We start from the raw sequence: 13,520 nt of genomic DNA, 5'->3' as shown, positions 1-13,520 counted from the left end.
ACAGATAAACAATCAGAAGTTGGAAATGTAATTTATAGCAATTTTGCACCAGTAATGCACTAAAATGCCGTTGCAAACAACAAATTTCATTGCATATTTTCATGTCAATAAACCGATTCTAATTTTTTTTTCACCGCAGGGTAAAAATGTCAATTACTCAAGGACATGTATTTAAAGTTATAAGGGAGTTAATTTAAAAGAGGTGTATGGAGCAAGTATTTTATAAAAAAGAGAGTGGAAGGTACCCGTAACGGGCTTCCAGGGATAGTGGTGGAAGCAGATGCAAAAGTAGCCTTTTAAAAGCTTCTGGATAGACATGACTATGCAGATAATGGGATGAGATGTCACGTGCAGGCAGAGGGTGAGTTTAATTTGGCATCAGGTTTGATGCAGGGATAGTAGAATAACGGGTTAATTCCTGTCCTGTACTCTGTTAACAATTCTGTGGCAAGCACTGCATCAGAAAAAAACAGGCATTTTTCCTTGTTTGGCCATAATCAACATTTCCTCCACAATGCAAATAATTTGAAATATCTGAATTCTCACTTATTAAATGTTTCATTGGATACTTAAGGAAACATTTTAGTAATTTATATATAATTAATATAGCAATGTTACATTCCTTGATTAATTGCACAGTGCTTGCCAGTGAAAATTGTGCAATTGAATTACAAATTCATAGAATAGTGAAGTTGGAAGAGTGAAGTTTTCTTTCAATAAAATTTCTGCATGATATTCTGTCAGCATAAGTTTTGATAAAAGTTGTGGGAGAGGCTGGGTGGGCAACAGACAGCATGGAAACAGGACACTGCAAACGGACAGAATTATTTTACATAACAGGAAATGTGATTAATATATTGAACAATGGCTCTTTTCAATTACCAACGGCATTTTCAAATCATAAAGATTGAAAAAAAAATTCAGGCCAATAAATGATGCACGTCCAATGATTTCAATAATGGCTCTATTTTTCATTTCAACTTTACTCCGAAGTACTCCTTTGGAAGAGCATCTCCATAGAGTCTCCATACTCATACAATAGTTTATGACTGAAGAACTATTAAACCCTGAACTCAATGCAGATCTTGGATTCTATTCCTTCTAGGGACAAATATAATTTTTCATACATGTTGGAACTTCTCAAATTGATCACTTAACTATCATAATGCAACTGCCAATAAAACAGAATGGGAGGAGAGAAGTTTATTTACACAAAACATTATTACATCCCTTGGCAAGCTTATTTTATTCAGGGTGATGTATTGAATGGTGCATGATGCATGAAGAAAATTAAATTCATAGACAAAGATTTATGCAGAATAATTGAAAATGGAACAAGTTAAACAGATTAAGAAATGAATAATAAATAATAAATAAATAAATAACAAGGCTCGCCATTAGTTTGATGGAGATTGTTTGGAGAACAGACTTGACATAAATTTTCATTCATTGTAATTCAAGTTAAACTTTTTAGTTCTCTATCAATGTTTCATGTTGATACAATGGCAATTATCCTTTGATTAAACAAATTCAACAATTCATAGCAGGTCAAAACAAAGATTTTATAATTTCTTACATCATAATACTCTTACTTTGCAAAACATATAAAAATAGAGAAAAACAGAATAGCTTTCCAAACTAAAATTGAAGCCACAAAAAAGTACAAGGAACTCATTTAATTTAATTTTAAACTTAGACATACACAACAGTAACAGGCCCTTTCATCCTATGAGCACATGCCGCCCAATTACACCCAATTGACCTATAACCCTTGTGCGCTTTTTTAAAAAAAAAACATCCATAACAAACCAAAAATTTGAAAATGTAATTAATGATTGAAATGCAAACAGTTCTACTACAGAATCAATCTACTGCTATATTCAAGATGGTAAACTATACCAGTACTAGATAAAACCACCTCATTTTATGGTCTTATTCAATAAGTTATCAAAACATCAGCCCAAAGCTTACCCCAAGAGCACATTTAAAGCATTCCTTGTCAAATCTGTAAACTGGAGATAGAATCTCAAAGAATTTCAAAACACTTTGCTCCTCGTTCAAATTGGCAAACTGGCGAAAAGACTGTTGTATCAACTTCCTCAGTGTTTTTGCCTAAAAAGGAAAGATGAATTAAACAAATTTATGAGAAAAATCTAAGTTTAATGCATCCAGTTTAAAAACACAGCTGTTTATATGAAGATTATTTTGATTTAAGATTGTATTCCAGTTAATTAATGTGTACAGCTTTAAAAACTTCATTATTATAAAAATAATTACGAATGAATTACTACAGGTACACAATCCTTTATCCAGAACCCTTGGGGGACAGTGTGCTCTGAATTTCAGATTTTTCCAGATTTCGGAAAGTCAGATTTAAGCCCACCCAAATTGTACTACCATATCCACTCCCACCCCCTTCCAGTCGCACTGCCAGTCTCTCCCCCAATCACCTGCCCAACTCACACTGCCGGTTTCTCCCCCAATCGCCAGACTCACGCCGCCAGTCTCTCCCCCTCACCCGCCCGACTCGTGTTGCAGGTCTCTCCCCCTCCCTCGCACTGCCGGACTCTCCCCCTCGCCCGCCTGACTCGCACTGCCAGTCTCATCCCCCATCACCTAACTCGCACTGCTGTCTCCCCCCCACAATCACCTGACTCACGCTGCAAATCTCTCACCCGCCCGACTCGCGCTGCCAGTCTCATCCCCCATCACCCAACTCGCACTGCTGTCTCCCCCCCCCACAATCACCTGACTCGCGCTGCCAGTCTCTCCCCCCCCCCCCACCCCCCAATCGCCCGACTCGCCCTGCCGGTCTCTCCCCCTCACCCGGCCGACTCGCACTGCTGACCTCTCTCCCCACTTACCGGAATTTGGAGCTTTCCAGATTTTAGATGTCCGGATAAAGGATTGTGTACCTGTAGTTTCATTGATTGATTTTCTGTGAGCAAAGTTCTAATGGTAAGAATATAATCTTATTCAAGAGAAAGTTGAAACTCAACACAAAGCAATTTAATTGAAAGGTCTTTCAGTTTAAGATGCAGACAAATCATAAAATTGCCATTAAAATTTGAGAATCTTTTTAAATACTTTTTTTCAAATTTTAGCATGGTGATAAGGCAAGCATGAGAAAAAAACAGCAAAAAAACATGATGGGATTGGGAGGGCAATTAAACCAGGAAAAATAACTGGGATGAATGTAAATTCTGCAACCCTTGAGTGGTTAATGAGAACAAGTTTATTGTCACATACTGTAAATTGTACAATGTATATATGACCAAAATCTTTACTTGCTGCAGCTGCACCACTGATGATGTCCTTCTTAAGGCAGCATCTCACATAGATGAGAGGTAGGAGCTTGTGATGGACCTGACTATGTTTATTACCTTTTGGAGTCTATTACCCCAACCAGAACCCTTCTGGAGGACCAAAGATCTGTCCATATTAATAGTGTGACATATTTTTGCATTGACTGCAACAGAAAATTTATGTTTATTTTACATACCTTGTAGCTGGAGCAAACAAGAATAATTTCAGTGCATTTGTACATTGTACTTATCTGATGAAAGCTCTCCATCTCAGCCATTAGTAGATATTCACCTTGACTACTTTATACTTTGGTTGAAGCCTCTGCCTCATGCTGATTTATTTCATTGCTGTTGGTGGAGGTGAGCAAATGCTTGTGGCAAGATTCACATTTGCTTGGGAGGGTGTCTCCACTGCAGTTAATCTAACTAATGTGAATTCTCATCAGGTAGTCTGGGTGGCACTCCACAGTTCGGTAGTCTACATCACTCAGCTCACAGAGAAAAAGGCCTCCTCTAATCGTGGTGCTGGGAGAATTTCCCAAAACTGATGCATAGCCACAAAGGTAGAATAGACAGCATTTCAATGCAGCTGAGTCCAGATTCCAGATCGTGACCATACAGAAGAGAAGTTGAACTGAAACTTCCTCAGCCTCTAGCTTTCTCTTTCTCCCAAACCCTCATCTTAATTATCACACTTTTAGGCTTGCATAATTTTTGAGCATGCAATGCCTGGTTTGGACACATGGGATACCAAAATAGTAAACTTCTTAACAAGATAACACAGGTTCACGTAATTTTGAATGGATAAATTGCCTTCTCCACTTCCCATGTTGAACAATGAGAAGCTCTGCTTTGTTCCCTGGTACCAAAGTTGGCTCCATGACCTTCCACAAGCTTGCATACTCTCTCCTTCTCTCCATCCCCCCCATTTTTTTGAATAAAACATCCACTTGTTGACTACATAGTTGAAACAAAATATCAAAAAAAACTTCATGGTAATTCTGCCTAAATATATTTTTTCAAACGGAGCATTTGTATTCTTTGTAACGGAGATGCACAGTTCAAACAAAGTTGACCTGGCAAAACAAAGACAAATAATTCTCAGCCAGGGGCTTCATAATAAACAATGTTTTTAGTTTTTTCCACCTGGAGCATTTACATAAAGACTGTTTGGACTTCCTACATGTGAACATCCAACAGGGAGAAAAGCAGGGCTCTTCCAATTGCAGTCCAGCTACCTTCAACGTCTGCCCTCGTGATTAGTTGATGGACATGGCGAAGCTCAGATGTATGAGAAATTGAAGTCTCTTCTTGAACTCAAAAGAATACGTGGGAATTCTTGGAATGAGCACATCTTCACCCTTGCCACATCCAGAAAGTATTGCTGCCTCAATAACATGAAGCATACGCATCTTAACAGCCAGTCTTATTCAGGCGTGGTGGATCCAAGCATTGATACACAGGGTTCACTAAGTGAAGCGTCCCTGGTGCAAGTTCAATTTTTTTTGGAACTTCATATGACCTTAAAGGTTAAATTCAATGGGGCCAGACATTCACCATCCATGTTACCTCTATTGAACCCCCTTGGACGTTTCTAGAGTGATCCATATTGATTTGCATGGAGAACATGCAAATATGAGATGATGGTCCACATACTGAAACAGTTGATCTAACTAACATAGAAATAGAACATTTATTTTTCATTTTTTAAAAATGTTAACATGTGGTTAGATTAATTGGCAGTTACTGTAATCAAAAGGGTAGCTAAGATGGAATCAGTCTTATCTTGTCAAAAATATTTGATGAAGTTCAACACAAGAGGCTTACTGAACAAAATTAGAGCCCAAGGATTGTGGTCACTGTATTTCTGGAGATAAAGGAATAGTCCAAGGATAGAAAACAGTTGAAATAAATAGCTCATTGCCAAATGTACTGGCTGCAAAAACTGACTTAGATGAAGTGATGGAAATTAAGTTTGAAGCCTGTACAAAGCACACTTGGAAAATAAATGGTAAAGAGGTGTAAAATTTTGCAGGCAGTTGAGCAGGCAAGAGAAGTGTTTATGAAAAATAAAATGATTCTAAAGCTGACGTGGACTTTTTACCCCCTCCATAAATCTTCGTCCGCGAAGCCAAGCCAAAGAAAGAAAGAAGAAAGTAGGAAAGCAATCCTGCTTTACTTTAATAATGTGTGGCCTTGGTGCAAGTAATCTGTTCTATTCTATTCTTATCTAGGGAAGGAGGTACCTCTTTAGCGTGGTGTCACAGAGATTCGCTAGTCTGTAGGCTATGCTCTCCAAATTTACAAGGATAATTACAAAGGAGTTTGATGCAATAAGTAATGGGAAAAAACTTCTCCAGCTTTGCTAATCTGAAAATAGGCATTTAAAAATAAGACACTGCAGATTAAGATTAAAGTCACATTGAGTTCTTTATGAACTCAACTTTATGAGCTTTATTTTTGAATATTTTATTTATTAAAATCCATGAAACATACATTAAAAAAAACAATTAATACATATAATCCAAAAAAAATGGTATTGTGGCGGCCAGCAACCGCAGAGATCGGGCCGACACGACACTCGGTAATAAACACCGCCATCCCTAGTGAACTGGTGGGGGTGGAAGCTGGGGCAGTAAAAGACCAGCAGCCATAAAATGGTACTAGCCAGGCTGCCCAGCTAACAGAGCAACACCAGTCTGGAGAAGAAGTGTATTCATATGCAAGAATGTTCCTGCAGGCAGGAATCCCGTCTTTGTTATTCATGCAGCTGATGTCAACCAATCAACCAAACGGCGGGAACTCCAACTGTATAAAAGGAGCATTTCCAGCCTCAATAAAGTCAAAGCTTAACCTCCCACACTGCAAGTGTGTGTGTGTCTTCAGAGCTGATGGCTACAATTGGTGGCCCCCAAGGTTCAGACAGAATCTAAACGCAGTGAAGGATAATGAAGCAGCAATCAGTGCAGTTGGCCTCAAGCTCCAGAATTTCTGGACATGTGGTTCGACCTGGCGTGTGGTTCGACAAGGCTCAGTTCCAGATTCGGGGCATCACATCTGAGACCACATGGTACTATCACATGGTCAGCGCCATGGATCCTGAGACTGCAGACAGAGTGGCCAACTTCATCCACAGGCTACCATCAGAAGGCACTTACACTGTCTTCAAAGAGCTATTGACCGAGACCTTCGGACTCTTACGGTGAGAGAGAGGGGCACAGCTGCTCCACCTGGATGAGCTAGGGGATAGATCGTTCAGCACTCATGAACAAGATGGGAGACCACAAACCCGGCATCATGTTCAAGCAGGCATTCTTGGAGCAGCTGCCCAAGGACATCCAACTGCTCCTGGCTGACGTGGATTTCAGTGTACCCCAGAAAATTGCAGCACGGGCAGACATTCTGTGGAAGCAGAAACAAAAGTGCTCGGCTCCCTTAGGGCTCGTCAAGATGTCTCACAACCAGACAAAGGCAGGCCCGGGAAAGCAGCAGCAGGTAACAGGCAGGGACAAGTCCAAGGAGAGATGATGTTTCTACCCCCAAAGATGGGGCATCGAGGCCTGGCAATGCCAATTGCCCCGCGAGTTTCAGGGAAATGACAAGGCCATTCGTCGCTGATGGCCACAGTGGCTGGCCATTGAGGGCGCCTCCTGTAAGCATGGGACCGCCTGTCCGGTAGACATTTCTTGGTGGATATGTGAGCAGAGGTCAGTGTGATGCCGCGATAGGGTTGGACACTAGACACAGGCAAGCGGGCCACTGCAACAGCAGCATACGGACCTATGACACACATAGGGCCAAGATGCAGTTCGGAGGCAGTCACTTCTCGTGGGAGTTCACGCTGGCGGCAATGGAACAACCACTTCTCAGAGTTGACATCCTGTGGGCCCTCCACCTCCTAGTAGACCTTAAGGGCAAGAGACTCATACACATGGAGACGTTCCAAACCTTCACACTGAGGGGCGCTGGGCTCCTGGCACTGCACCTGGACTCTGTCCACAACTCGAATGACGAGTTCTCCAAGATGCTCGCCGAGTTCCCGGCAATCCTTTCCCAATAGTTCATGGTGGAAATGCCCCGACACGGCGTCAGGCATCACATCCTTACATAAGGTCCACTGCTCCACACAAGGGCGAGACGACTTCCCCTGGAGAAGCTCTGACTGGCCAAGGAGGAGTTCCACAAGGTCGACGAGTTAGGTATTGTTCGGTGATCGGACAGTCCATGGGCTTCTCCCTTGCACATGGTGCCTAAAGCATCTGGGGGTTGGAGACCGGGCGGCTACTACTACTGGCTCAATGAGGCCACCACTCGGATCATTACCCTGTTCCGCATATCCAGGACTTTGCAGCAAACCTACACGGAACGATAATCTTTTCCAAAGTGAACCTGGTGCGAGGGTACCACCAAATTGTGATGCACCCTGACAACATCCCCAAGATGGCCTCCATCACTCCATTCGAGCTGTTCGAGTTCCTGAGAATGCCATTTGGGCTTAAGAATGCTGCACAGACCTTCCAGCGACTGATGGACACGGTGGGCCGTGACCTGGACAACACCTTTGTCTACTTAGATGACATCTTTGTGGTGAGCAGAACCTGGAAGGAACATCTACAACACCTCATAAACCTCTACACCTATGTGAGTGCAGCCTTACTATCAACGTAGACAAATGCCAGTTTGGACTAAACACAATTGACTTCCTGGACCACAGGATTACCTGTGATGCAAACCGCCAAAGACATTGGGAACTGCGTTCATGAACACTATGAACTGTAGCACCAGTTCTGGAGAGGGGGTCATGTGGCAGCCTGCAACCACAGAGATAGGGCTGGCACAATGTGCAGTAATAAACAGCGGAATAACTGACTAACACGAACCCTAGCATAGCAAACCGGCGTGGTTGGAAGGTGGGGCAGTACAAGAGCATCAGCCCTAAAATGGCTGGCCAGGCTGCCCAGCGAACAGAGCAACACCAGGCTGGGGAAAGAGGGTATTCATATGCAGGAATGTTCCCACAGGCGGGAATCCATTTTTGTTATTCATGTGGCTGATGTCAGCCAATCAACCAAACAGTGGGAACTCCAACTGAATAAAAGGAGGTCTCAATAAAGTCAGAGCTTAACTTCCCACACTGCGAGTGTGTGTGTTTATTCGTAGCAGACGGCTACAGTATACCTCCACCCATATGACCCTCCCACTCACCCAATGCCAACGAACCTATCTGCCATAAAGGAAAAAAAAGAAAGAATGGAAAGGGGAGAGGTAAACCAGAATAACATAATTAATTAATTACCATGGATTAGACTAACACTACAACTATTTCAATTAGCTCCTACTTGTGAAATGTGCATAAAATTCTCAAAAGATCCTGCAATGTTACTGAATATGAATTCTTCAGTCTTTCAAATAAAATCTGTTTTAAAATGTGTGTATGTATGTATGTAACTATGTCAACTACTCTAATTTTACCAAATTCCTCCCAATATTTATTCATTACAAACACAAAGAATTGAATCTCCATCGATACATAGGATCAATATTTTCTAAACCCGTACATGTTATTAATAAAAGAGAATGATCTGACAATGTTCTACTCTTATACTCAAATGATATAACATGACCTTGTAATCGTGCTGATATCAAAAATAAATCTATTCTAGAATAAGAATCATGTTGAAATGAATAATACGAAAAATCTTTCTCTTTAGGATTTAATCTCCTCCATATAACGACCATATATCTTTCATTAACTTTATCAACTGTCTTGCCATTTTAGTCCTATTGGAGATTTGTCCAATAATGGATCCAAACAATAATTAAAATCACCCCTAATCCTAACTTTTTTCATATGTCTGATTCAAATTAAGACAGGAATCTAACATAAATTTCTCATCTTCTACATTAGGAGCATAAATATTCATCAAAGTCCATGATTTGGAATAAATTTTACAATTTAGTACTAAAAGTCTACCAACTGATTCAATTACTGATTCCAACTTAAATGATAATTTCTTATTAATCAAAATAGCTATATCTCTTGCTTTAGAATTAAATGAAGAGGTTATAACCTGACCAACCCAATCTAATTTTAATTTCTGATGTTCCTTCTCAGTTAAATGTGTTTCTTGCAAAAAAGCAACATCAACTTTCAACTTTTAAATATAAGCCAAATCTCCTTTTCTCTTAATTGGATTTTTGAGTCCGTTAACATTAAAAGTAGCAAAATTTAAATTAGTCATCATCTTAATTTACCTCAAAAACTTCCATACCACATGTAGTGGGACTCCAATTCATGGCCAATATACATAAAATAATACATCTCCTCAAAAGAAAGAATAAAAGAAAAAGAAACCCCATTTAAAAAAACACACAACAGAAAAAAGTACTGTACCACAGTACAACCTCCCTCAATTATATTCTTTGGCTTGGCTTCGCGGACGAAGATTTATGGAGGGGGTAAAAAGTCCACGTCAGCTGCAGGCTCGTTTGTGGCTGACAAGTCCGATGCGGGACAGGCAGACACGGTTGCAGCGGTTGCAGGGGAAAATTGGTTGGTTGGGGTTGGGTGTTGGGTTTTTCCTCCTTTGCCTTTTGTCAGTGAGGTGGGCTCTGTGGTCTTCTTCAAAGGATGTTGCTGCCCGCCAAACTGTGAGGCGCCAAGATGCACGGTTTGAGGCGTTATCAGCCCACTGGCGGTGGTCAATGTGGCAGGCACCAAGAGATTTCTTTAGGCAGTCCTTGTACCTTTTCTTTGGTGCACCTCTGTCACGGTGGCCAGTGGAGAGCTCGCCATATAACACGATCTTGGGAAGGCGATGGTCCTCCATTCTGGAGACGTGACCCACCCAGCGCAGCTGGATCTTCAGCAGCGTGGACTCGATGCTGTCGACCTCTGCCATCTCGAGTACTTCGACGTTAGGGGTGTAAGCGCTCCAATGGATGTTGAGGATGGAGCGGAGACAACGCTGGTGGAAGCGTTCTAGGAGCCGTAGGTGGTGCCGGTAGAGGACCCATGATTCGGAGCCGAACAGGAGTGTGGGTATGACAACGGCTCTGTATACGCTTATCTTTGTGAGGTTTTTCAGTTGGTTGTTTTTCCAGACTCTTTTGTGTAGTCTTCCAAAGGCGCTATTTGCCTTGGCGAGTCTGTTGTCTATCTCATTGTCGATCCTTGCATCTGATGAAATGGTGCAGCCGAGATAGGTAAATTGGTTGACCGTTTTGAGTTTGGTGTGCCCGATGGAGATGTGGGGGGGCTGGTAGTCATGGTGGGGAGCTGGCTGATGGAGGACCTCAGTTTTCTTCAGGCTGACTTCCAGGCCAAACATTTTGGCAGTTTCCGCAAAGCAGGACGTCAAGCGCTGAAGAGCTGGCTCTGAATGGGCAACTAAAGCGGCATCGTCTGCAAAGAGTAGTTCACGGACAAGTTTCTCTTGTGTCTTGGTGTGAGCTTGCAGGTGCCTCAGATTGAAGAGACTGCCATCCATGCGGTACCGGATGTAAACAGCATCTTCATTGTTGGGGTCTTTCATGGCTTGGTTCAGCATCATGCTGAAGAAGATTGAAAAGAGGGTTGGTGCGAGAACACAGCCTTGCTTCACGCCATTGATAATGGAGAAGGGTTCAGAGAGCTCATTGCTGTATCTGACCCGACCTTGTTGGTTTTCGTGCAGTTGGATAATCGTGTTGAAGAACTTTGGGGGATATCCGATGCGCTCTAGTATTTGCCAAAGCCCTTTCCTGCTCACGGTGTCGAAGGCTTTGGTGAGGTCAACAAAGGTGATGTAGAGTCCTTTGTTTTGTTCTCTGCACTTTTCTTGGAGCTGTCTGAGGGCAAAGACCATGTCAGTAGTTCCTCTGTTTGCGCGAAAGCCGCACTGTGATTCTGGGAGAATATTCTCGGCGACACTAGGTATTATTCTATTTAGTAGAATCCTAGCGAAGATTTTGCCTGCAATGGAGAGCAACGTGATTCCCCTGTAGTTTGAGCAGTCTGATTTCTCACCTTTGTTTTTGTACAGGGTGATGATGGTGGCATCACGAAGATCCTGAGGCAGTTTACCTTGGTCCCAACAAAGCTTGAAAAACTCATGCAGTTTGGCATGCAGAGTTTTGCCGCCAGCCTTCCAGACCTCTGGGGGGATTCCATCCATACCTGCTGCTTTGCCACTTTTCAGTTGTTCGATTGCCTTATATGTCTCATCCAGGGTGAGAACCTCATCCAGCTCTAGCCTTAGGGGCTGTTGAGGGAGCTGGAGCAGGGCGGAATCTTGGACTGAGCGGTTGGCACTGAAAAGAGATTGGAAGTGTTCTGACCATTGGTTGAGGATGGAGATCTTGTCGCTGAGGAGGACTTTGCCGTCTGAGCTGCGCAGCGGGCTTTGGACTTGGGGTGAGGGGCCGTACACAGCCTTTAGAGCCTCGTAGAAACCCCTGAAGTCGCCAATGTCCGCGCTGAGCTGTGTTCGTTTGGCGAGGCTAGTCCACCACTCATTTTGGATCTCCCGGAGTTTGCGCTGAAGATGGCTGCATGCGCGACGGAAGGCTTGTTTCTTCTCTGGACAGGACGGCTTTGTAAGGTGAGCCTGGTGGGCAGCTCGCTTCTTTGCCTGCAGCTCCTGGATTTCCTGGCTGTTTTCGTCAAACCAGTCCTTGTTTTTCCTGGAGGAGAAGCCCAGTACCTCTTCAGTGGATTGCAGTATGGTAGTCTTCAACTGATCCCAGAGGGTTTCAGTGGACGGGTCCGTGAGGTGGGTTGCATCGTCGAGCTTTGCTTTGAGGTTTGCCTGGAAGTTTCCTCTCGCTTCGTCTGACTGCAGGTTTCCAACATTGAACCTCTTTCTGGGGCTTTACTGTTCCTGGGCTTTGGCTTGAAGTGAAGGTTGAGCTTGCAGCGAACCAGCCGGTGGTCAGTGTGGCATTCCGTGCTAGGCATGACCCTGGTGTGGAGCACATCTCGTTTGTCACTTTCTCGCACCAGGATGTAGTCCAGGAGGTGCCAGTGTTTGGATCGGGGATGCATCCAGGTAGTCTTAAGGCTGTCCCTCTGCTGAAAAAGAGTGTTTGTAATGACAAGCCGTTGTTCTGCGCAGAGCTCCAACAGGAGGCGCCCATTGTCGTTGCACTTGCCGACGCCATGCTTGCCCAGGATTCCTGGCCAGGTTTCTGAGTCTTTGCCGACACGAGCGTTGAAGTCGCCCAGGATGACAACCTTGTCGGCTGTAGGGGTGCGTTGGATGAGGTTGCGCAGGTCGGTGTAGAACTTGTCCTTTTCTGCTGGTTCCGCCTGGAGGGTTGGAGCATAGACACTGATGAGGGTGATGTGACGCTTGTTTTGAAGGGGGAGTCGCATGGACATGATTCGGTCCGAGAGGCCTGTCGGAAGGTTTTCGAGTTTGGAGGCAATGAAGCTCTTGACCATGAAGCCTACACCAGATAGGCGTCGTTCATCCGAAGGCTTGCCAGACCAGTAGAGTGTGTAGCCCGCGCCGCGTTCTTGGAGGCTGCCTACATCTGCCAGGCGGACTTCACTGAGAGCGGCTATTTCGATGTCAAGTCTGAGGAGTTCATGTGCAATGAGGGCAGACCGACGTTCAGGTCGGTGGCTGTCAGCCTTGTCTAGCATGGTTCTGATGTTCCAGCATGCTAGCTTGAGTTTGTGAGCATCTTTTGAGGGGGAGGATGGGAAGTGACTAATGCCACAAAGTGGCCAACAACTTTGGAAGGAGAAGCAGACAAAACCACCTCCCCCAAACCGAATAATCAATAAAAAAAAGTAAATAAATCATCTCAAGTTTGATAAGCTTCCTCCAAATCTCTGTTAACTTGATCACCATCAATGTCAATTTCAACCAACTGTTGACATTTCCTCTCTTGCACGCCATTCTTCTTCTCCTCTTGAGCTGGTTTAAATTGTTGAGAAAAACTTTCTTGACTTCTGTTTATTATCAGGAAAAGAATTAGCAAATGTAGGAGCTTCAGTATCATCCCTAAAAAACTGGGATTGAAAATCTCCATAAAAAACTTTAAGAATAGCAGGGTACTGAAAAACAAATTTATATCCTTTCTTCCACAAAATAGCTTTGGCAGAATTAAACTCTTTGTGACGTTTAATAACAGCTTGACTCAAATCTGCATATAAAAAAAAACTATTATTCTTGACCAGCAAAGGACTTTTATTTTTTTCTTGCATTCTAAAATCAGTTCTCTATC

The 13,520-nt window shown here is 43.2% G+C and overlaps 1 protein-coding gene across 12 annotated transcripts in view; it reads right to left on the bottom strand.

Moving 5' to 3' along the window:
- The window catches only part of LOC138755765 (focal adhesion kinase 1), a 457,595-nt gene that overhangs the window by 216,313 nt on the left and 227,762 nt on the right, over window positions 1-13,520 (bottom strand). For all 12 annotated transcript variants that reach the window (XM_069922333.1, XM_069922329.1, XM_069922332.1 and 9 more), the window contains one exon: window positions 1,972-2,112. In XM_069922333.1, coding sequence (XP_069778434.1) covers window positions 1,972-2,112 — 141 coding nt within the window. The remainder of the gene's footprint in view (window positions 1-1,971; window positions 2,113-13,520) is intronic.

This window comes from Narcine bancroftii, chromosome 2, assembly GCF_036971445.1.
Source record: "Narcine bancroftii isolate sNarBan1 chromosome 2, sNarBan1.hap1, whole genome shotgun sequence".
Taxonomy (NCBI): domain Eukaryota; kingdom Metazoa; phylum Chordata; class Chondrichthyes; order Torpediniformes; family Narcinidae; genus Narcine; species Narcine bancroftii.
Note: the sequence above shows the minus strand (reverse complement) of the source record. Positions and strands in the feature narration are given on the sequence as shown.